This window comes from Pimephales promelas, chromosome 1, assembly GCF_988280905.1.
Source record: "Pimephales promelas chromosome 1, fPimPro1.hap1.1, whole genome shotgun sequence".
Taxonomy (NCBI): Eukaryota; Metazoa; Chordata; class Actinopteri; order Cypriniformes; family Leuciscidae; genus Pimephales; species Pimephales promelas.
In genome coordinates this window covers 40,973,816-40,997,167 of record NC_142769.1, presented here as the reverse complement: position 1 = coordinate 40,997,167, position 23,352 = coordinate 40,973,816, and the positions used below count along the sequence as shown (strand labels likewise).

Here is a 23,352-nt window from a genome sequence, read left to right as displayed (position 1 = left end):
TAGTGAGAGTACCATTATATTCCTCCTCTTCCTCCTCTTCATGCTCAGGAGCTCCTGGCACAGAATCTGGGGTTTTCAGCTCCTTGCCTGCTGTAGGAATTTCCAGAATCCTGGAGCGAGAGTGGTGGGAACCCTGGGTTTGGTAGGGGTGTTCAGACGAGCCGTGAAGGATTAGTGTCCACTCCTTCAGCTTACCTGAGACAGAAGAAAGAGCAAGAGATGAAGAAAAGGAGTCAGACGAAGAAAGTTCTGTTACGCATTACAATGAATCACATTAATCCTGACAAGAAACAGAGGAAAGAACAACTTTAATCGGTAGCAGGTCTCAAAAGAAAGTTTGAATTAAGCAAAAAATGTCATTCATTTAAATCTGAAACATACTTGAGGCAAGTATACAAGAATGCAAACAATTCCAAATAAGCGCACACACACAAATAAAATCATGGACAAAAGTCTGGTACGGCTTATGAGTTTACAATTTCATTAGGATGCTGCCTAAGATGTCAGCTGCCCATTGAAACAGCAAAGTAGTTTTCTTACGAGAGGTTCTCTCGTATTGCGTAATATCTTACGCTAGGGGAAAATCTCTTTTCCACGAGATATTGAAGCCAAAAAAGTATCCTTAATTTTGATTTAATGTAAAACGTGTTGCGGCAGCATTGCAGACATGTGCAAGGCGGCTTAGCGTGCCTATTGGCTGTCCTTGCGGCAACTGCAGCAGCCTATTGAGAGAGGCCCATTGGTGACAGTCCAATGGGGGGCGCTTCGCGCCCATTGCATCACACTTCCGCCGAAGCGGGCATGGCCTATCCTTATGAATATAGCTGGATAAGCTGATATCACTGATTTTTCATCTCTTCAGCGAAGCTCACGCATCGCTGGATCCAGAGTGAGAAGACACGCCGTCAAAAAAAAAAAGACACTTCTTCAGGACGAGCCATTTCACCTGAAGCCACTGGCCTTCATTTCGCAGCCTTTGAGAGCCTATGTATCTCGCTCATTTGTTTTCAGACAGATTGAGCAGCTCTTTGTTTCGTTCAGCGGTCGCGATAAGGGTCTAGCCGCTTCGAAAAAGAGCCTATCCAGATGGATAGTTGATGCCATAGCACTGGCATACACGACAAAGGAACTTAAGTGCCCTTTAGGTGTTAGAGTGCACTCCACCAGAAGCATGGCCTTATCGTGGGCTTGGTCTAGCGGTATTACCCTGCAGCATATCTGTATGGCGGCAGGCTGGGCCTCCCCGTCTACGTTTGTAAGGTTTTATAACCTAGAAGTTCCCGCTTTGCCGGCTAACCAACTGTCGGTTAAAATCAAGTATTGTCTTGTCTTCGGCACAGAGTACTACATTCGCTTGAGCACCGCTCACTGACCGAAGGGCAAAATAATACCCATACTGTTACTCAGTCCAGGCCGAACTCTCTCTTCACCCTGACTGTGTGTGACACTGTTACAGTGATTGGCCTATTTGGTTGCTAAGTTATTGGGAATGACGCTTCTAGCCTCTCTTCTAGGGCTGTGAAACGATTAATCGCATCCAAAATGTGTTTACATAATACATAATAAACGTTTACATAATAAACTTTCATTTTGGATGCGATTAATCGTGATTAATCGTTTCACAGCTCTACTCTCTTCTCAGACTCTCTGTGAGTCCATGGTGTTTATGCACTATATGAGCCCCAGGCAATTGCCCTTTGGGACTTTGGTGTTGAATTCATGTGGCACGGCGTTTTACATAGTGTTCCCCTAGCGTAAGATATTACTTAGTACGAGAAAACCTCTCGTAAGAGAACGTACTTGGTTACTAATGTAACCTCAGTTCTCTCTAGAAGAGGGAATGAGTACTGCGTATCTTGCCGTGCCTGCTACACGCTCTGGTTCGCTTCGGTGATGAAAAAACAGTGATACCAGCCCATCGAGCTACATTAAAAGAGCTAGGCCACGCCAGGAGTGTGACGCAATGGGCGCCATTGAACCGTCACCAAAGGGCCTCTCTCGATAGGCTCGATAGGACAGCCAATAGGCACGCTAAGCCGCCTTGCCTATGTCTGCCGCAACGTGTTTTACATTAAATCAAGATTAAGGATAATTTTTTGGCTTCAATATCTTGTGGAAAAGAGATTTTCCCCTAGCGTAAGATATTACGTAGTACTCGTTCTCTCTTCTAGAGAGAACCGAGGTTACGTTAGTAACCGAGTAAGGTTTTAAGAACATAGCCAATGTTTTTTTGCGAAACATGACGTAAAATGTAAAACTACAATTACGGCTATTTATGATACAATTAATGATACGAAACAACATAACACAGTGTGAAAGCAAACTAGTACAGAAGCAGTTCAGCTTCATATTTGAGCAAACACAACATTAGAATTAGGCTCAGAATTTGGGAAAAGAGTCATGTTACACTATGTCTAGACTGGATATGATTGGCATTGCACCACACTGGTTGTTCTGCACTGGAAGCATTTTCAGTCTGAACTTTATTCCTCCATTCATTCCTTACCCAACACCTCTGGGTTACGCAGCTGAGAGGGCGAGTCGGTTATCTCCAGGGTCCACGTGCCCTCCGCTCTTTCCCCCCAGCAATGCACCGTCATGAACTCCCAGTTCCTAAAGCCCTCGTTGGAGTTATCAAACAATCTGAAAGGCAGAAAAAACAGAGTGGTGAATGTTTTAGAAAGAAGAGGATAATGAAAATAAGGAAAGTCATCTCTTATTTCTGCATCACTGGTAACTGCACATCATTTCTAGTTTTGATCCTTCAGAGGATGAAGTCTGAACATCCTCGAAAATGTATACTAAATAATTGCAACAATCTATTGTTTTTAAATTAACTGTTGTTTAAATCAATTTCTCCATTGTTAGTTCATGTTAGTTGAATTAACAAAAAAATGGAACCTTATTGTAAAGTGATAGTAGTTTTTAAATAAACTTTAATTAACTTAACATTTTGCAGTAGTTTTTGCAAGAATTGAGAAGCAGAACCACTTTATGAATGGTTTTCTGAATGCGCACACTGACCAATCAGAATTATTAACCTTTATGGTAACTTTTTTATTTTAGGTATCCATTCCAATTAACTGGCTCTCAGTATCACATTAATGTTTGTGGTTAACGCAATAAAAATAATTTTAAAAAAGGATAACAAAAAACAGTTAGACTGAGCATGTTCGATCAATTTAAACCTCAACCTCTGAAGAAATACCATTCATAGTTCAGTCAATTACATCACTCCTCAGAAGTGTGCAAAAAGATCAAAAACAAATGTGCTCCTCGTCATCTAAAACAAAATCACAATCACATGCTGGCGCCGTGCAGCAGAGTTGACTGGGAACTAGTCCATGAGCCTGATTTGTGCTCGCACCTGTGAAGCACGAGTCGACGTCACATCACTGCATCATGGTGATCGAGCAGATGGATGCTTTGGCTCTGTTTGTGTGAGCTCGGAGCAGCTGGTGCGACGTAGTGCTATAAACTTTGCTCAGGTCAGACAGATTATGTTACATCGTAGGTGTATTACTGTAAATACATTTTCCTGTTTGTCTTTACCAACTGAGGGACAAGTCAGAGTCTGTGGTCTGTGGTTGACATTGCAGGGATACTCCACCCAAAAATATAAATTCTGTCATCATTTATTCACCCTCATGTTGTTCCAAACCTGTATGACTTAATTTCTTCTGCGGAGCACAGAGGATATTTTGAAGAAATGTTTGGAACCAAACAACACTGGATTTCATTGACTTTTATGGAGAAAAAAACTGAAATATCTCAAAATATCTTGTCACGTTTCATATAGAGAATTTATATCGAATTGGAACAACATTAGGGAAATTAAAAGAGAATTTATATTTTTTTATGCATTTCCCTTGCATTACAATGTATGATTCATAGACTGCTAACTATTTCCCTTAAATAAATAAATAACATCCAAACTTTTCAGCCTGAAGTGTAAAGCATAATAAAAACATTCATTCCACAATATGTACAAATTCATTTTTATGTACGTTTATTACGTAGGAACAGCAATTAATGCTGTAACCTTCAATAAATTAAACAGTAACCAAAGAGTTATATGGTTCACAGGGTAATACATTGATAGCTAATATCCCATGGGGGCTGGGTCATGTCAGAAAAAAAGTTAAGCCATAGCATGAATACAAACATCATGAAAATAATTTATTTACAGTTTTTTTTTCCAGTATTTTTCAGCACTAGTACTGATAAAAACATTCTTCTCTTTCAGCTGTCCACAATCACTACTAATGAGAGCCATTTCTGAACTTGGCCCTTTCAAGGCCGTGTTAACAGGCTTGGACAGTATTTTGCATATTACATCTGAGTCTTTCTTCTCCTTCTGGTAAATCTGAACTGCATTTGGCTCTGGCAGCGTGCATGTTGAATAAAGGAGATGAAGGGAGGTCCCGACCACAGCATCCCTCTCCAACCGGAGCGCTAATTCAAGGCAAATGTCTTTCCTGGCAATTCGCAGGCGTCATTTGGACGACACTCCATCAACTCTACAATTCGACTCTTAGCACTGAAAGCGCAGGGTGAGAGAGCAGAAGAGCGGGGTGTCTCCTGGCCATTAATAAATACTCTCTAAACGCAGGAAGCCCCATTAAGCTGTCATGTCTGTTATCACAAAAGCAGATGCTCTGTGGGAGATGTTTGTGCAGGGGTGGATTCTGACAGGTCTTCTGTCTCCATGCGGTAAATAAGACGGGGAGCATCAAAACAATAAGCTTTCTGAGAACAATTGAGAACTGGGCGACTTTCACGTAGATGCATCGAAAAGACGACAGTGGCATTTTATTTGTCTAAACATTTTGGGCATTTCATGTCTGAAGAGCCATATTTGCCATAACAATTTTGTTATGTTGCAGCCTTATGCTAAAACGCTTTATTTCATGTATTTGATTTCAGTGACATTCTTGGCAATGTCCGATTTGTCACATTTCCCCCAATAAAAGTTGTGTGCAATTTTCTCCAAAACCAAGACAAAAATAATAGTAGTAATAATAATAGTAATAAATAGAGTGCATTCAGAAAGTACTTGGACCTCTTCATTTTTTTCACACTTTGCTGCAGCCTTGCTGAAATGCTTCAAAATATTTTATATAGATTTGATTGTAGCGACATTTTTAGCATTTAATGTCTGAAGACCCATCTTTTCCATAATAGACGTTGTGAAAAACAAGGGAAAAAAAACGATGTAAGATTTAAAATGACAATACAGATTTTTGGATTTTATTGACATTTTTGTTTAGTTGCCACTGTTAAAATCTGCATCCTGAGGCAAAAGCAGTGGAGAATGAGTGATTTGGATAGTGTGAGAGCTTTATTCATGAGTCTCAGGATCATAACCATGCGGTGAAAACTGCTAAGAGAAAACTGAAGCAGAGAGATTTGGTGAGCACAGAGTCAAAGCCAGAGAGGATATCAAACTGATGTGTGATTGACAGGATGAAGCTTCCTGTGTGACAGAAACCAGAGCAGCCAGATCAAAACCCGTCAGCCCATGTGGACCCCTGTAGAATACACTACGCTAAAAGTAAGATATTAACATGTGAGTGTGCATGTGTTTGTAAGAGGGACACTCAAGTTCCAGGAAACTAAAAGTCGATGGAAGAAACACAAAACCCAAGCTTTGATTTGTTTTGTGGCACTAAGAGTGCAACAATTAACTGTCACTTGTTCACTGTAATGACATTCCTAAATGATATGGTGCCATATCATTTTCGTATACACATATGAAATAATAATAATAATAATAATTTCAAAGGATAAATATTTTATGAGCTATAAAAGACATATTTGGTAATAAAAACAATGAAGGGAACAGAATTACAACGGGATTAAAAACGGGCTTCTTACATAATTTCACGAACTTCCGGTTTTGTCCAATTCCCGATTTATTCAAATACAGATACAAATATTGACTCCACCACAAGTGGTTGCACACTTATGCACTTAGGTGGTTTTAAGTTTAATTAAAAAATATTTTTTCTCTCTTTAATGTGACAGTTTGGTTTTTAGTGGCATTGCATTGCATTGTCGTGTGTAAGTGAGCATCACCTCTGACCAAGTAGCTGTGATCGCGTCCCTGAGGGTGATATGAGGTTGATCTCCAAGTCTCCTCTGCGAGGGTGGACGATGAGGACTCGCACCACCACATGCTCCAGGAACACCACATGCTGATCGGCCTGTTCACTGCAGCCTGTGGTCGAGATGCTGGCGTTCAGTTTCTGATCTGCTCGAATGTACCTGCAAGAGGACCCAAGGGACTCAGTGGAGAACAGGTCACAATCTAAAACACAGATCTGCTTTTATCATGAGTGAAAATACGAAATGAAGATTAGAAAAACTGTCAGGGTCAGCCCATTCTCACTCCCAAGGCGTCAGCTAACTGACGCCTTGGGAAGCATTTGACCATGCTTCAATATCTGACGCTTTAGGCACCCTTTAGCGTCAGTTAGATGACGCCCTAGGATCGCGTGTACCCTACCCCCACCCCATACCTAAACCTAACCGCGTCCTCTACCTGACGCTTTCCTTTAGCGTCAGTTAGATGACGCCGTAGGATCGCGTCATGTAAGTGACGCTAAAGGGCGCCTAAAACGTCAAATATTGAAGCATGGTCAAAGGTGACGCCTTGGGGTGAGAATGTGTTGTCAGGGTATATTTGACAACATAGTATGAATGATAACTGATTTTTAAAGCTTTTAGAAAGCTGATATTAACTAAAAGTGGATAGAAGAAATCTGAAAAGAATTTAATCACAGAGAAATGCATGGATATGTGCATGTGTATATATTTAGTTATATAAATTTAGTTAACTGTCAGGTTATATGACAGTCAATAGAAAATAAACTGGGAAATTGATTGTTTTTTAAAAAGGCTTTTAGAAACCTGATATCACGTGTGTTAGAAACCCGTGTCACCTATGTGAAGGACAGATGCAAATATTTTTTAAAAGGAGAGTGTAAATTAAAAAGTGGATGGTAATGTATTCAGTCAAAAAGGTCAAAAAATAGCATAAACAGTCCTCACAACTAACATTTGCACCATATGAGCTCTATTGTAGCTACTTGATATTTTTTTTATGGTGCATTTTGTTCTTTTATATAGTTTGCCAATGAAACTACACATCCACTTTCAATGTAGAAAAGGCATTCTCTCTGTCAGTAGTGTGTTTCTTGTGTGACGTAAATGACGGCTGCTTTGTGTAACCACTTGTTTAAAAGAGAAAAACTCGTCCCGGCTGTCCTAAAGTATTACAGGGGTAAAGAGACTCACATTATGCAACGACAGAAACAAAATGCCTCTTAACGTGATTAATGGTTGAACTTAAGACCGAGCAGTGTGTTCTGAGGACAAGTGGCCTTCTGGGAAAGCCCTGCCTCCTTTGAGTCATTGTCAAAAACCACATGAATTTATTTACATCTTTTGCTTTAGCATTTACACTCTTCATGAGAACAAAGTGTCACTGTACTGGTCGTAATGAAGTCACGTCAGGTCATAAACACTACCACAATATCATAATTATAGATTTTAAAAGTGAAGAGTGAATTTGCAAGCTTTGTGGTGCTTGTGAGTGGTGACTGCACTGTACTAATTTAGTTTTTGTGCATTTTGTGACTACAGGTTTATGAAGAGACAGGTTTGTATGACTAAACTACATTTCCCATAATCCTTTGTGCAGCTAGAGTAACACACATAATGTTGATCGTTAAGCTAAAAAAAAAAAAATAGAAAAATTTTAAATTGCCTGACCAGATCAGTTTATTTCAACCTAAATAATTTAAATCACACAGTAAGCATCAGAGTATCTGTATTACACATTTCCTTGCCCTTAACAGTGTGAAAAAATAAGAATAAAAAACAAGAACACAAATTGTCATATTCACAATGCCGTTTCGTGGCTCATTAAGCCGCAGGATCATCTATTCGGTCGGTCCGGAAGCTCATTTTGTTTATTAAAGCCTTTTTTTTCTTGGGAGCAAGACCGGTTTCACCGGTTTATTATAGCAACTGTGCCGTTTTATGGTTGTGCTGATAAACAACACTGCACAGATGGCAACAAAATTAGTCACTTGGGGTCTGAGACATTATTTAGCATATAGGTTCAAAAGCATATCACCCAGAAATACTCTAGGTGGAGATTGCGCTATAGCCTCATTTCAATCTTCTGAATGACATTCAAAGGAAAATGTGCTTAAAATGGAAGGCTGTGTCCCTTCAATTGACTGTAACATGACGGCTTGCGGTGGAATTTGAGGGGAACATCAAGTTTTCTCTCGAGCTGAAACCTGGAGGGAAAAAGGATCCATGTGGAGAGCAAGCATTTCCCTGGGTTAAGATAAATCTTTAAATATACATATACACACTGTTAAGGAAATTGAATTTTCCAAAGAAACACTTTTTAAATTGCTAATTGTGAATTTAAAGGGATACTCCACTTTTTTTTTTGGAAATAGGCTCATTTTACAACTCCCCCAGAGTTAAACTGTTGATTTTTTACCTTTTTTGAATCCATTCAGCTGATCTCCGGTTCTGCCAGTACCACTTTTAGCATAGCTTAGCATACATCATTGAAGTGCACAAGACCATTAGCACTTCTCCCAAAAAAATTACCAAAGTGTTTCGATATTTTTCCTATGTAAAACTTGACTCTTCTATAGTCACATCGTGCACAGACAGACGGAAAATGTAGTACGTAGATGTAGTTCCTAGTCATATCAGCCTAGAAAATCGCAACTTTGCGCGATCTAACTATAGACGAGTCAAGTTTTAAATAGGATAAATATTGAAACACTTCGCTAATGGTCTTGTGCACTTCAATGATATATGCTAAGCTATGCTAAAAGTGGTACCGCCAAAACCGGAGATCGGCTGAATGGATTCAAAAAAGGTAAAACTCAACAATTTAACACTGGGGGAGTTGTAAAATCAGCGTCTTTCCAAAAAAAAAGTGGAGTATCCCTTTAAAAGCAACCTACTTCAGTGTAATATTTTAGCATATCATCATGATTCACACTCAGTGCACACTTAGTGGTGCTCAAGTGAACAGCGTCGGAGGTTGTTTTCTGTGTGTGTTCACTGAGTTTGTGTGTGTGGTCACTAATCACTGCTGTGTGTGGGAAAAAATGCAGAACACAAATTCCGAGTATGGGACACCATACTTGGCTACACGTCACGTCACTTGGAGGAATCCAAATGTAATCAGATTACTTTCATATTGAATTTGTGGTACAAGTAATTTGTAATTGTACATACATTTTTTAAAGTAACCCTCTCAACTCTTATTTTTTATGGCATACAGCCATTTCATTTTTCACTTCATAAAGCCAAGGGAATGAGACTGTATATCAGTAGATGGCAGCTCTATTTAATGAAATTCTAAGCATTGCCAAAGCACCAGCATCCCTCTCGATAACCATTTAAGTGTGAGATGATGTAAATAAATACCAATCTATGATCAATATCGATGACCGCAGCAGTCATGCACACAGACAACACTGCACAAAGACTTCCTGTGTTTTGAAGTAGTAGATGAATGAAAGATTTGATGGTTTTAAAAGAGAGCTGGTGCAACAGGGGACTGGGGTTGACATCATGATCCTGGATTTTCGCTCTGAATCATTCATCAGCAAATCAATTTGAATGCAAAAATCAATGTCATGATTCCCTTCAATTAAATTTGCTATTCAATGCTATTAGGCACAAAATCAATAACCATATTTTAGGGGATAGATGTGGGGAAGCTAAAAATAATAAAAAATATATTTTGCCTTTTGCAAAAATGTATTTTAAAATGATAGAAATGCACAGTTTGTATTTTAAAAATGTATTTAGTGAAGTCACACTGTACAGTGTTGTAATTGTTAATTAAAACTATTAATAATAGTGTTTCGTTAATTGAAATAAAGCTGGAATACGATCTTAATCTTAAAATAAAATATTTAAACTTAAAAAACTTAATTGAAAAAAAAATGCATTTAATTTGCAGATGATAAATTTAACTTAAGTTGAAGTATTAAAATGACTAAAATCTAAATTAAATCTATATTAAAGCTAAATCAAAATAATAAAATAATAAAAGTACAAAAAAATTTTTTTTATGTTTTGCAGCAAGTCACACGTGCTAACCACAATAAAACAATGGATATGGAAACAGGGGATAGATGCGAGGAAGTTAAAAATGTGTTAGACAGGACAATGTTTTACTCTACACCTTGTTTGTCCTTTTACGCCACAACTGCTGCCGTAGGGGCGACGCTCTCTGAGAAACAGCCGCAAACAAAAAGGATGACATCTTTACAACACAAACACAATTTAAACAGGGTGGACTTTTCATTTAATCTTCATTGCTTTATCAAGCCCATTAATCAAACCCCAAAACAAAGAGTGAACAGAAAAAACACTATTGTTGGAAATCCTATTTAGCTGACATGAGAAATGTACTAGCTAAAATAACAATGTTCTTTTATTGTGTTTACACTACGGTGACCAGATGTCCTGGATTTACAAGGCACATCTCATCCTGGTATCCTTAGTTTTAGTTTGATTGCTATGTGAGCTGAGCAAATATTTTAAAAATGGCACTGCTGTGAACTGTGTTGTTTCTATCCTAAAACACCAGCTGCAGTTTGATGAGAAGTCTTAAAGAGATTCATTTACCCACCCACATGTCATTGCAAACGTGTATGACTTTCTTACTTCTGTGGAACACAAAAAAGAGTCATTTATAACAATGTTCAAGCTGCTCTCAATACAATGAAAGCGAATGCTCTCCACAGCCGATTTGCTGTGAATAACTACTTCATTTTCAATCTATTCCTCACACAAAGCTCTCATATGAAGGCTCAGAATGTAGTGCACATGTTGTATGCAAATGGAGACTCTGCTAAACGTCTCCTCTGGTGTTCCACAGAAGTAGAAGAAAAGCCATTCAGGTTTGGAAAGACATAAGGCAGAATAAATGATTGAAGTTTCAATTTTAGGGTGAACTATTTCTTTAAAGTTAATAAGAGTACAGTATGTACTACATCTGCTGCTTCCTCCACTAAATCTGAAGAGGTAAGGAAACATCTGCTTTTTAGTTTGAATAAATATATGCATATAGTTTATTGGCTGCCATTTGACAGATTCATTTCAACCATCTTAAACCTTCTAACTGTACCCCCACTATTAGAAATCTGCCTGTTGATTCTAGTATACATGCCGCTGACAGACGACACGATTAAGGCACTAATTAACCACTGCGAAGTGTAGTGAAATGCTGATCTACACAATTTTTATAAGCTGTTTTTTTTCTGGTTCTTGATGGACAAACTAATTTGTCAGATGTCCTTATATAATATGTGTTTTGCCACTATTGGGCAAACAGGTCTGATCCGTTACTACAATTAATCTGGAAAATTTGGGTAAATGTGTAAACTAGATTGAAGCCTACATTTTTTGCATCTTTTTTCATATTTTATTTACATAATTTATTGAACTTTTACCAATAGGCACAAATCATGAAAATGTCAGTTTATATGTACAGTTTATTCCACCTCATCTAGTTTCCTAATTCTTTATAGGATATTCATCATATAAATTAGCACATTCTCTTCTACATTATGAAAACTGGAAAAAATAGAAACTTTTCTCAAAAATTAAACTGGTGAAATGAATTCCAATAATTCCAAATTACATGAATGGTTTTATATAAAAACAACACCAAAAAAAAAAAAAGATAGCAAGTGCACATGGTTGCTAAATTGCAAAGAGTAAGTAAAACACTGGACAGAAAATTTATCATTCTGAATAAAAAGCTCTGATTTTGGATTTAAAACCACAACAATCCAATCAATTCCCCCATGTACAAATTCAAGCCCCGCCCTACATTTTTTCTTGTTCGGGAAGCCATTTCTCTCTGATATGTGTCACAATAGGGAAGAAAAGAATGTTGCAACTTCTATTTCATGCCAACTTTAAATCTCTAAAGCCAAAAATGTCACATTTACTCACCCTCGTGTTGTTTCAAAGTAGTATGATGTCAAAGCATCAATGTTTAACCCCAAATAATGTTCAGTTCATTGGAACTCAGATATTTTGGAATTCATGTCATTCATAACGTGTTCAGGCATTAAAAATAAATATATAATAGTAATATAGCAATGCATTTATACACACCGGAGGTTGGGATCATCAACTCTTTCTAATATCAACCAAACCAGCAGTTAAAAACAATTACATGTCCGACCCGGGGGATTCTTGACAAATGTCTACATTCTTGACATATGTCTAAAGAGTTTATTGAGAGATGTGCTGACAGTTCTTTAATTCAATCAGTTGGCTCAGACACGAGGCCAAGAGACGATCAATAGTCGCTGCTTCATTTTGGCGATCGATTTCTTTCAACACACATCACAAATTACGTGGACCCGGACACAGAGGAAGAGCAATCAAGCCATGTGACGTCCTTGACAGAGGACAGATGATGTCATTGTCACAATTGATTAAAGACGTGCATCAGAATGAGCTTAAATGCATCAGTGACTATCCTAGTTTGAATGCAATTGATTCTAGTACATAGCTGACAAGATTAATACACTGATTAACTACTGCAAAAGTTTAGTGAAATGCAGCTCAACAGTTAAATATAATATATAAAAATAATATAAAAAATAATAAGAAATGTTTCTTGAGCAGCAAATCAGCATATTAGAATGTTTTCTCAGGATCATATGACACTGAAGACTGGAGTAATGATGCTGAAAATTCAGCTTTGCATCACAGGAATAAATTACATATTACGAAAGAAAACCCCATTAGCTCACTTCAATTGTAATATTTCACAATATTATGTTTTTTTACTGTATTTTTGATCAAATAAATGCTGCCTTGGGGAGAAGCACTTTAAAAATATCATAAAGTTCATTAAAAACATCTTACCAACCTCATGCAGATACAGACACACTCTCCTAACACTTTCACAAACATTAAATCAGCTGCTTAAGCAGTTTATAGCGGCACTTAGGGGTCAAACTGCGTGCAAATTAATTACCATTTGGATTGTAAATGTGATCCGCCCCCATCTTATTTAAATTAGATTTCACGAATAATCAAGTTTGTACAAGCTGGTGATAGAGATGGCTTACTGCTGATAAGCATTATAAAATTTACACCCGTTATTAAAGGAAATGCGCAATGCAGGCCTTATCACTACTACTAAAACAAAACAGTATAAAGCTTTAAGGTCACAATGTTTCATCATGCCCTTCAACAGATCATCATGATAATCTGCCTTTCAATGCAGTGACAGCACATCCTCTGAGGCCAGATATGAAAGAATACAAAATCCCTTTCAATATATATCAGTAGCTGGACGTGCCCATGTGAGATATCACAGTTCAAGTTAGGCCACACAGAACAGTTGAGTATTCAAACTCTGTTTCAGAGCTAATGCTATAGGACACTTGAACCAACGCATTCCCGCTTTGCTGGAATGTAAGCTGTTTTTGTGTTGACACAGAAAGATGCTGTTGTGTCAATGTGACACTGTTGTGTTTGCTTGAAAGAATACAACGATCCAAGAAAGCAGAAAACGGTGACAATTCCTATCTGACAATTCCAGCGGAAGTTGAGCGTTGCTTGCTATGGTACTGATAAACAAACCTGAATTCTTAACTTTTAAAAAAATAAGGATTTTATAACGATAAGTTGTCATGTCATTTTTTTTCATGACTTTTTAACATTATTAGGCCAGTTAAAACAATTCAATTGTAGGTAAACATTGAACTATTGACATTATACCACTATAGCCGACCTGACATGTCCACGTCCTGAGCAACTTTCCTCACGCAGCAGCCTTCCTATTAATATCTCTATAACCCTCATCAGAGACATCATACAGAACTGACAGAATCAACCGTTCTAATCTCTCCCCCATTTTTGTTCTACCTGCTTCCAACGCTTTTCACTGTGTAGTACGATGTCCGTTGGGGGCGTATTGCGTATTACGGAGCTGATTTCAACTGCCAGTGTGAAGGCGGCATAATGCAAAACTTTTGCAAGTGAATGCATTTTTCCGCACATCTTTAGGGGCTTTGTAGAGTCTGTTAGTTACTCCCCTAAACAGACATAGAAATTGCATTGGATCAAGTTTGACAGATCGAAAAGGTCAAGTTATTCAGAAAACTTCAACTTCCTTTGTATGCAGGGAGCATCTGCTTCATATCTAAAAGCACAGTGGGGCTGAAAAAATGTAGATATTCCTAGAAATGTGATCACTTTGTTATAAGGTTTGCCAAAATATCTCAGTAATTCAGACCTCTTAAAGGTTATATCACAGGGATTTGAATTTGAGATTTGAAGAGTTGTACTGAATGTGTAAATGATTCATGGCACTCAAGTGGACTATCTCAACATGTCTGCTGATTGTACACCGCTCATAAAACAGCACGAGACGTCGCTCCTCTCTGAGGTCGAAGAGGAGCAGTAATTCATGTTATGACCTAATAAAGCTTAGACATGCTCCAGTTACCACCACTGACCTCTTAATCATAATAAATGCCTCTAATTATTCCCATTAGAATCATATATTGCTTATACATGAAAAAGCAGTATTTGTTGCAGAGATGTGTCAAGTTTGAGAATGGGGTGTCTGGAAAAGGATCAGTAGACTCTGACAGTATATACGGTCTCAAAATGTTGAGTCTTTTATTAAAGAATCTGAGACTTGAACATTTGTCATGAATAATTGTCTTTCATTCAATTTTAAACTGATAAGAGAAAACAATCAAATGAGATGAAGCATCTTTCATTTGTATTTAACTAAATTTAATAACCAACAGTTTACATTACAGTTGGCATTACCAGAATGAGCATTTAGTCTGGGGTCAGGAATTCTCTTATGCTCACCAAGGCTGTATTTATTTGACCAAAAATACAGTAAAACGGTAATATTACAAATTATTGCAAATTAAAAGAAGTGTTTTCTATTTTAATACAATTTTAAATGTAATTTATTCCTGTGATGCAAAGCTGCATTTTCAGCATCATTACTCCAGTCTTCAGTGTCACGTGATCCTTCAGAAATCATTCTAATATGCTGATTTCCAGCTCAAGAAATATTTATTATTATCAATGTTGTGATACGTATTTTTTTAGCATGGTATTGTAGGAGTACAAATTTATTAAAATGTTTAATTTAGGTTCCAGTACAATTGTATATAAACTGAGAAAGTCTAGTAGACTGAATTTAGCATTTGAGGTATAAATTAATCTTTAATGGCTCTGGGAGCCCCTGGCTCAGTTTGAATAGTTATGCTTACATGCTTTATTTCAGAGTGTCTCCCCCTTGATGTAACCCCTCCCCATTAAGCTCTATGATAATGTGAAGGTATGGGTGATACAATCAGGCTGATTGGATTACCATCTATAAATGACACTGTTATGCTGATGAGATCAGGGCTGGGGAATTTCCGAATCCTTTGCTTCATTTACATGTTTTGTTTCAGAGTGTCTACACCTTTTATATAATTCCTCCCCCTTGTAAGATATATGAACACAAGGTATTTGTCTTTACAACTCCTGGTTTTTGCATCTGAGATTTCAAACACTTTAGAAGAAAAAGTTCACAACAACATAAAATTGCTCATACTGTAATTGAAGATTTTAGTTATGCCAGTAATGCCACCCACCTCTACAGAGATACATTATTGTGCAGAAGTGAGTTTTATTTGCCATTGTGAAAGAAAAGGTGAATCTCTCCTCACCGGGTTCTGCGGTCTGAGGTCTTGATGCAGGTGTGCTGAGGAGGAACATTTCTCCACTTCTTGGCTTCCACCACCATGGCCTCAGCATCCACCAAACCAAAGCCATACAGATGACTGACTAGTAGCAAAACACACAAAAATAACAACACACATACACATTATGAACCAGGTAATACCAGGGAATATATCTTGAATTAAGTTTATTTTCTTACTAATGGCACAGTTTTTTCTTGATTTAATCAAATTTAAAAAAAATTAGTGTGATTTATGCTTACACCATATATGTACATACAAGTTGTTCATACACAATATACACTCACCTAAAGGATAATAATACTGTTTGACCCGCTTTCGCCTTCAGAACTGCCTTAATTCTATGTGGCATTGATTCAACAAGGTGCTGAAAGCATTCTTTAGAAATGTTGGCCCATATTGATAGGATAGCATATTGCAGTTGATGGGGATTTTTGGGATGCACATCCAGGGCACGAAGCTCCCGTTCCACCACATCCCAAAGATGCTCTATTGGGTTGAGATCTGGTGACTGTGGGGGCCATTTCAGTACATTGAACTCAATGTCATGTTCAAGAAACCAATTTGAAATGATTCGAGCTTTGTGACATGGTGCATTATCCTGCTGGAAGTAGCCATCAGAGGATGGGTACAAGGTGGCCATAAAGGGATGGACATGGTCAGAAACAATGCTCAGGTGGGCTGTGGCATTTAAACAATGCCCAATTGGCACTAAGGGGCCTAAAGTGTGCCAAGAAAACATCCCCCACACCATTACACCACCACCACCAGCCTGCACAGTGGTAAGGATCCATGTTCTCATTCTGTTTAAGGCAAATTCTGACTCTACCATCTGAATGTCTCAACAGAAATCGAGACTCATCAGACCAGGCAAGAATGAGTGGTACCCGGTGGAGTCTTCTGCTGTTGTAGCACATCCTCCTCAAGGTTGTGCATGTTGTGGCTTCACAAATGCTTTGCTGCATACCTTGGTTGTAACAAATAGTTATTTCAGACAAAGTTGCTCTTCTATCAGCTTGAATCAGTCGGCCCTTTCTCCTCTGACCTCTAGCATCAACAAAGCATTTTCGCCCACAGGACTGCCGCATTCTGGATGTTTCTTGCTTTTCACACCATTCTTTGTAAACCTTAGATATGGTTGTGCGTGAAAATCCCAGTAACTGAGCAGATTGTGAAATACTTAGACTGGCCTGTCTGGCATCAACAACCATGCCACACTCAAAATTGCTTAAATCACCTTTTTTTTCCCATTCAGACATTCAATTTGGAGTCCAGGAGATTGTCTTGACCAGGACCACATCCCTAAATTCATTGAAGCAACTGCCATGTGATTGATTAGATAATTGTACTAATGAAAAATTGGACAGGTGTTCTTAATAATCCTTTAAGTGAGTGTATATAGAGAGAAAGAAAATGTTTGGAAAAAATGTTTTTTGCTGTGTAGATTTGCAAATCCCTCTCATGCATTTAAACACATGGTTTGATGTTCTATTCCACAAAAATAAAAAAGTACAAAAAGTTCCATAAAATTACTATGCATTTGGGCAAAATTCAAACTGATCATGAGTCCACTTTATTACTCAATTGTGGCAAATAAAATAAATTATACCACACACCACACATTTACATTTGAAATAGTAAAAACATCATAAAGAATATACATTTCTGAGGCTATTACCTTTGTGTCCAGCAGCATTGGTTTTCCAGTCATTAGCTTTCAGGTGAGCCTGTCTTGACGTCTTTACAAGGAGATGCTGGACATCTCTCCAGGTTATCAGAGGACTGAAAAAAAAATTTAAAGAAAAGAGAGATTTATTATTTTGAGTTTTATTGCTTTATTGAAAATGTCCTCTGTAGAACAACAGCCATTTCATTTTATTTGAAAATTTTGTTTTGCTTTCCATCTGTGCCGCTGTTTGTAGGGGTTTTTGAGACACTCTTTCAATTTATTGTAACAAATGTATCCCAGTAGGTAACTTTATCCAAGCAGCTCTCAATGCTGTATGTAGCCTCAATCCACTTCTGCTGTCTGTACATTATTATTATTTTATTTATAGGCGCTTTACATGACACTCAAGGACACCTTACAAACATAATAAAACAAATCAACATTAAACAACAATATTCCACATTACAGCCTGGACAGACTGGATACAAATGCATAAAAGCCTGCCTAAAAAATAAGTATTTAGACTATATTTAAAAACAAGAATGCTTTCACTATTTCTCACATCTTGAGTATGCAAGTTCTATAATACTCATCAGACCAGGATGAAGTCGATTAATATCATGTATGTGAAAATATTCAGATCTAGTGACATGAGCTTCAAATTATAAAGTAGTCAAAGAGCCAAACTTTTAACCAGTTTATATTCAGTTTTTAATTTTTTCAGTTTTTTTTTTTTAATTTCAATTTTCATTTGAGGGGAAGTTTTTTATCTACAAGTTATAATTAATTTTATTCTAGCTTTATTTCAATTAACATTTTTTATAGTTTTAGGTAACAATAACAGCATACTTTTTAAAGTTGAAAATATATTTAATTTAAATGTCAAAATATATTACAAAATGTATATACAACATTAAAATAACTTTTGAGTAAATGCAAAAACATTACATTTATTTTTCTATAATATATTTTCTATAAATGTATAAATATATAGACTATAAATATAAACTGTGATAACTTATACTACTAACTTTATGTAAAGCATTTCCCATTATGAATTATGATATCATTATCATTATGATACTGTTCAGTTCTTTGGTTCAGACTACTTTCACAGTTCTTATTTTATTCGGACCGATTGTTTTTGTGCGGATCCGAGCACAATTGCCATATTCATGTATGCCTAAACTAACCAAACTAAGAGGAAAGCTGTTCCCGGTTTCAAAACAAATTCTCCAAACGAGTCAGCAGTGAAAATGTATTATTAAGTGATGACAGAATTGTCATTTTTGAGTGAACCATCCCTTTAAACTAATAAATGAAAGTTACCGTAGTTAAAACATTGAAATATAAAGAAGGAAACCTCACTTTGCCTCCAGAGCCAGAGCGACTACACCCGCCACCATCGGTGCAGATACTGAGGTGCCTGTGTGGCCATCGGTACACCTCTGCCGCAGGTCTGTGGTCACCTGTACCAGAAACACATGAATACAGAGAGTTAACAACTTCAGTGTAATGGACGTGCATGAGTCTGAAATGAAAACAGAGAAACAACAACTAACGGAGACATGGCTCAGCAACAGAGTTCCAGAGACTACCATGCGGTAAGATTCACGGTGGCGGCTTGTGTGTTAATATTAACAAGGGAATGGTGTAATAACTCTTTCCTAGTCTCTAGCTACTGCTCATTGCTGGTAGAGCTTGTGACTGTTAGATGCCGACCTTTTTATTTACCACAGCTCGAACCACATCATCAAGTTCACCGATGACACGACTGTGGTTGGCTCATCAGTAAGAACAACGAGTACAGAGATACAGAGAGGAGGTGCAGCAGCTAACGGACTGGTGTAAAGTCAACAATCTGTCGCTGAATGTGGATAAAACAAAAGAGATGGTTGTTGACTTCAGGAGAGCACAGAGTGACCACTCTCTGCTGAACATCGACGCAGATCATCAAGAGCACTAAATTCCTTGGTGTTCACCTGGCAGAGAATCTCACCTGATCCCTCAACACCAGCTCTATTACCAAGAAAGCCCGGCAGTTTCTCTATTTTCTTCAAAAGATGAGAAAAGCACATCTCCCACCCACCATTCTCACTACATTAAGGCTGCATCACTGCCTGGTTTGGGTCTTGCACCATTTTGGACCGCAAAGCCCTACAGGGGATTGTGAGGACAGCTGAGAAGATCATCGGGGTCTCTCTTCCCATCATCAAAGAAACTTACATAAAACACGGCATCAGCAAAGCAACCAGCATTGTGGATGGATGACCCCACAGCAGTGGTGGAGGAAGTACTGAATCTCAGTACTTAAGTAAAAGTACAAATACCCAGATAAATATTTACTTTAGTAAAAGTAGAAGTAACACAATGAAAACCATACTTAAGTAAAAAGTAAAAAGTACTTTATTTTAAATGTACTTTAAGTATTAAAAGTAAAAGTACTTGCATAACAATTTATTATCTTAATGTCTATTTTCTAATGATTAATAAAACATTTAATTTTAACTCATTCAACCTAATAGCCTACTCCAATAATGATGTTCAATAATGATGGAAAAAAATGTCACCATTTCTGAAACAAGCTTGCAATTAGGCAATATCATGCTTATCCTTACTATTATGTTTATAACTATGTTTGGCAGTAAACGCGATTCATTTATGGTGTAATTCTGAACCTCTTGGCTTGCCATAATCCTAACCAAACCAAACATATATTACACATGGTGTGTTTCCTATGCACGTAAAAACAAATTTTCGCGTATGAGTTGCATGATAAACACACTGCGTATGAGACGCATTTAGTGACCGGGTTGATATACTGTCTCTATGGCAACCAAACGTCACTGGTGAGACAAACGTGCAACGGACGGACGGTCAGATTACGTTTTGGCAGGGAAAAAACTGATCAGAAAATGTAACGAAAATGTAACAGAAGTTGTAGAAATGTAGTGGAGTAGAAAGTATAATAATTGCTGCAAAATGTAACGAAGTAAAAGTAAAAAGTATGCACTATTTATTGTACTTAAGTAAAGTAAAGATACGTGAAAAATGTACTTAAGTAAAGTAACGAAGTATTTGTACTTCGTTACATTCCACCACTGCCCCACAGTCCACACACCCCTCACATAAACTCTTCAACCTCCTGCCATCTGGCAAGAGGTACCGTAGCATTCTGGCCCTCACGGCCAGACTGTGTAACAGCTTCTTCCCCCAAGCCATCAAACTCCGAAATACTCAGAGACTGGTCTAACACACACATTTGTGCGTCTCCATCTTTTTCACATGTTCAGAGTTGCACTTTAGTTCATTTTCACTCATACCGGGCTGCTACCTCAATAACTGCTATGTCCATAGAACACAATTCATTGTATGGTATGTTATGTTTACATTTGGCTTTTTTTAGAAAGGATCATCTCTTTGTACTACTCAGATCATAACTGTACTGGTCTTTTACTGAGCAATTTATTTATTGTATTGTACGGTCCTGTACTTTGAGCACACGTTTTCACTTATGGAGACTGTGTAGTCTCATGTGATTTTGTGACTATCCTATTATGTTTTTTTTATGTAGTACCACAGTCCTGGAGGAACGTTCTCATTTCTCGTACTAACTGTATATGATTGAATGACAATAAAAACCACTTGAACTTGAACTTGATGTGCAATTTTATTCCTCTAAATCTTATAAACAGGTATGGCAGGACTTCTAGATTTGTGTGCGGCCACTTCTTCCGTTAAAAGACACTTAATATTCAGTAAAAGTTTTGATTTGACTGCACTGAGGAGTAATGAGAACAATATTTTAACTGAATTGAGCTTGATGACACTGCTGTCTTCTGCTTTCATAATTGACTCATTTTGCAACATGGAAACTTATTGAACTGAACTGAATCAAAAACTTACTTAAGCTAAATAATGACTCAGTTATATTTTTAGAGCTGCTTTATAGCAGAATTTCAATTTGTCATTTTGTTTTGATGAAGTTTGCATCGTTTATTCTGTTATTTCCCTCTTTATTAATGTGAGGCTGCTTTGAAACAATCTGTATTGTATTAAGTGCTATAGAAAAAAGGATGAATTGACTTGACTTGAATGATGCAGACGTCAGGTCCTACATTCAGCTGAATCATTCTCTAAAATAATGCTCTTTCATGACAGTGATGGGACGAGTGGTTTTCTGCAAAATGCTCTGTACTGTACTGAATATTCTGTCACTGTGTTGTTCTGGGAAACAGTGGGTCAGCTCTAGTGGCTGCTCTAGTAGCCCACAGGCAAAGTGTGATGGCCACAATCAGTTCAAGAGTATGTTGGATTCCACACCCGGGAGATATCCAGAAAGTCAGCTGGCTTAAAGGGGTGGCGCTTGGAGCTGGAACAGCTTTAAAGGGGAGATGGCCTAATTGGACACTACCACTGCTTGTTATGTCTGCATAAAGCATAAAAGGAGGAGCGACGAGAGAGGAACAGGCCTGTGTTTTGTTTTGTTGGTGTTTTATTATGTGACAGCAGTCGTCCGTAAGGGGCTGCTGTCTTTTACTTTCATTTTGTATTTGTTTATTTTATTATTAAATTGTTGAATGTTCGCTGGTTCCTGCCTCCTTCTTCCCATAAAAAACGAACTGCGTTACAAAGATCAGTAACATGCGCCAAGAAAATAAATTGGATCAATTCTGATTTAATGCCAACTTTGATTTTATTTTCCCAGAGGAACCCTAATTTGGACCATATACGTACCAATTATTCCATAGCAAGCTAAAAATATTTAAATGACAGAAATAAATAAGATTTTTGATGCAAAGTAAATAGTCAAGGCAAGACTGCGTCTATAAATTTTGAAAGGTGAATTTAAAGTGGTCATGACAAGAGAAATCAAATTTGCCTTGATCTTTTGGCATAAGTGATCTAAGTCCCTTTAAAATATCCTGCAAGTTTCATAGCTTAAAAAAATCAAACAAAGAAGCAGATGAGTTCATTAATGAGGGACAGGTGAATTAGATGAACCAATGAAACACATGGGAAAATGGGGTCAAAGGAAAACAATCAAACAGAAACTGAATTCAATGAAAACAAAGACCAAAAAGAACATAAACCTGTCATTACTCCCCCCTCCCAGAAGGCGCAACCTCGCATTAAAAAAGGGGCAGGCTAGGTAGTCTCCATGACGGTACAGTTCAGGGAGCAAGGAAGGATTGGCTTACCTTGACCCGGGAGCTTGGCTCGGTCACTATATGGCGGGGATGTAACCGCATTGTGAATTCTGCACTGAAGGTTTACTTAAGTAAACTTCACAAAGGAGTAATAATAATAGTGATGCTCACTTTAGCAACACCACTAAAAAAACAAGATTATTTTCCGGTGTAGACAAAATTAGTGCGAGAAAAGATTTTTGTGTAAATGATCTCTTAAGCCCACAACTACTAACCAAATACCAGAAGAAGCAAACCCAAAGTATCTTAAGGATAATGTCATAATCTGCACTGCTGGAAGAGAAAGACAAATAGAGGAAAAAATAGCTTTTTTTTCATCCTCTTGATATCTCCCTGCGGTTTTCCATGCCATGACTGGGAATGGGAGCCAGACCAAACATTTAGCCCCAGTCTTTTTTCCAAGCGTCTCATTTAATCAATATATATTTGTGGAGCCAAACAACAAGAGCTCAGCTGTATTAGCAGAATAAGCAACAGAATCTAGGACAGCTGATCTATAGAAGATGTCTGAGTTTTGGCAGATCACCATTAAATCCATTATATAAACCTGCATTACTATACTGGTCCAGTCAAAAGATGATAGATCTGTCCTTCAATGTTGGGATTTCTCACCCAATTTCTCATCCAAAAGACAAAAAACACCTGATTGCTTAGAAATGGAACAGCACGT

General features: G+C 37.6%; 1 protein-coding gene across 2 annotated transcripts in view; it reads right to left on the bottom strand.

The window, feature by feature from the left end:
- The window catches only part of pcsk6 (proprotein convertase subtilisin/kexin type 6), a 66,601-nt gene that overhangs the window by 20,481 nt on the left and 22,768 nt on the right, over positions 1 to 23,352 (bottom strand). For both annotated transcript variants that reach the window (XM_039651168.2, XM_089129702.1), the window contains exons 9-14: positions 18,841 to 18,941; positions 17,482 to 17,585; positions 15,771 to 15,888; positions 6,079 to 6,267; positions 2,507 to 2,643; positions 13 to 195 (exon numbers count right to left, since the gene is read on the bottom strand). In XM_039651168.2, the coding sequence (XP_039507102.2) occupies positions 13 to 195; positions 2,507 to 2,643; positions 6,079 to 6,267; positions 15,771 to 15,888; positions 17,482 to 17,585; positions 18,841 to 18,941 (832 nt within the window). The remainder of the gene's footprint in view (positions 1 to 12; positions 196 to 2,506; positions 2,644 to 6,078; positions 6,268 to 15,770; positions 15,889 to 17,481; positions 17,586 to 18,840; positions 18,942 to 23,352) is intronic.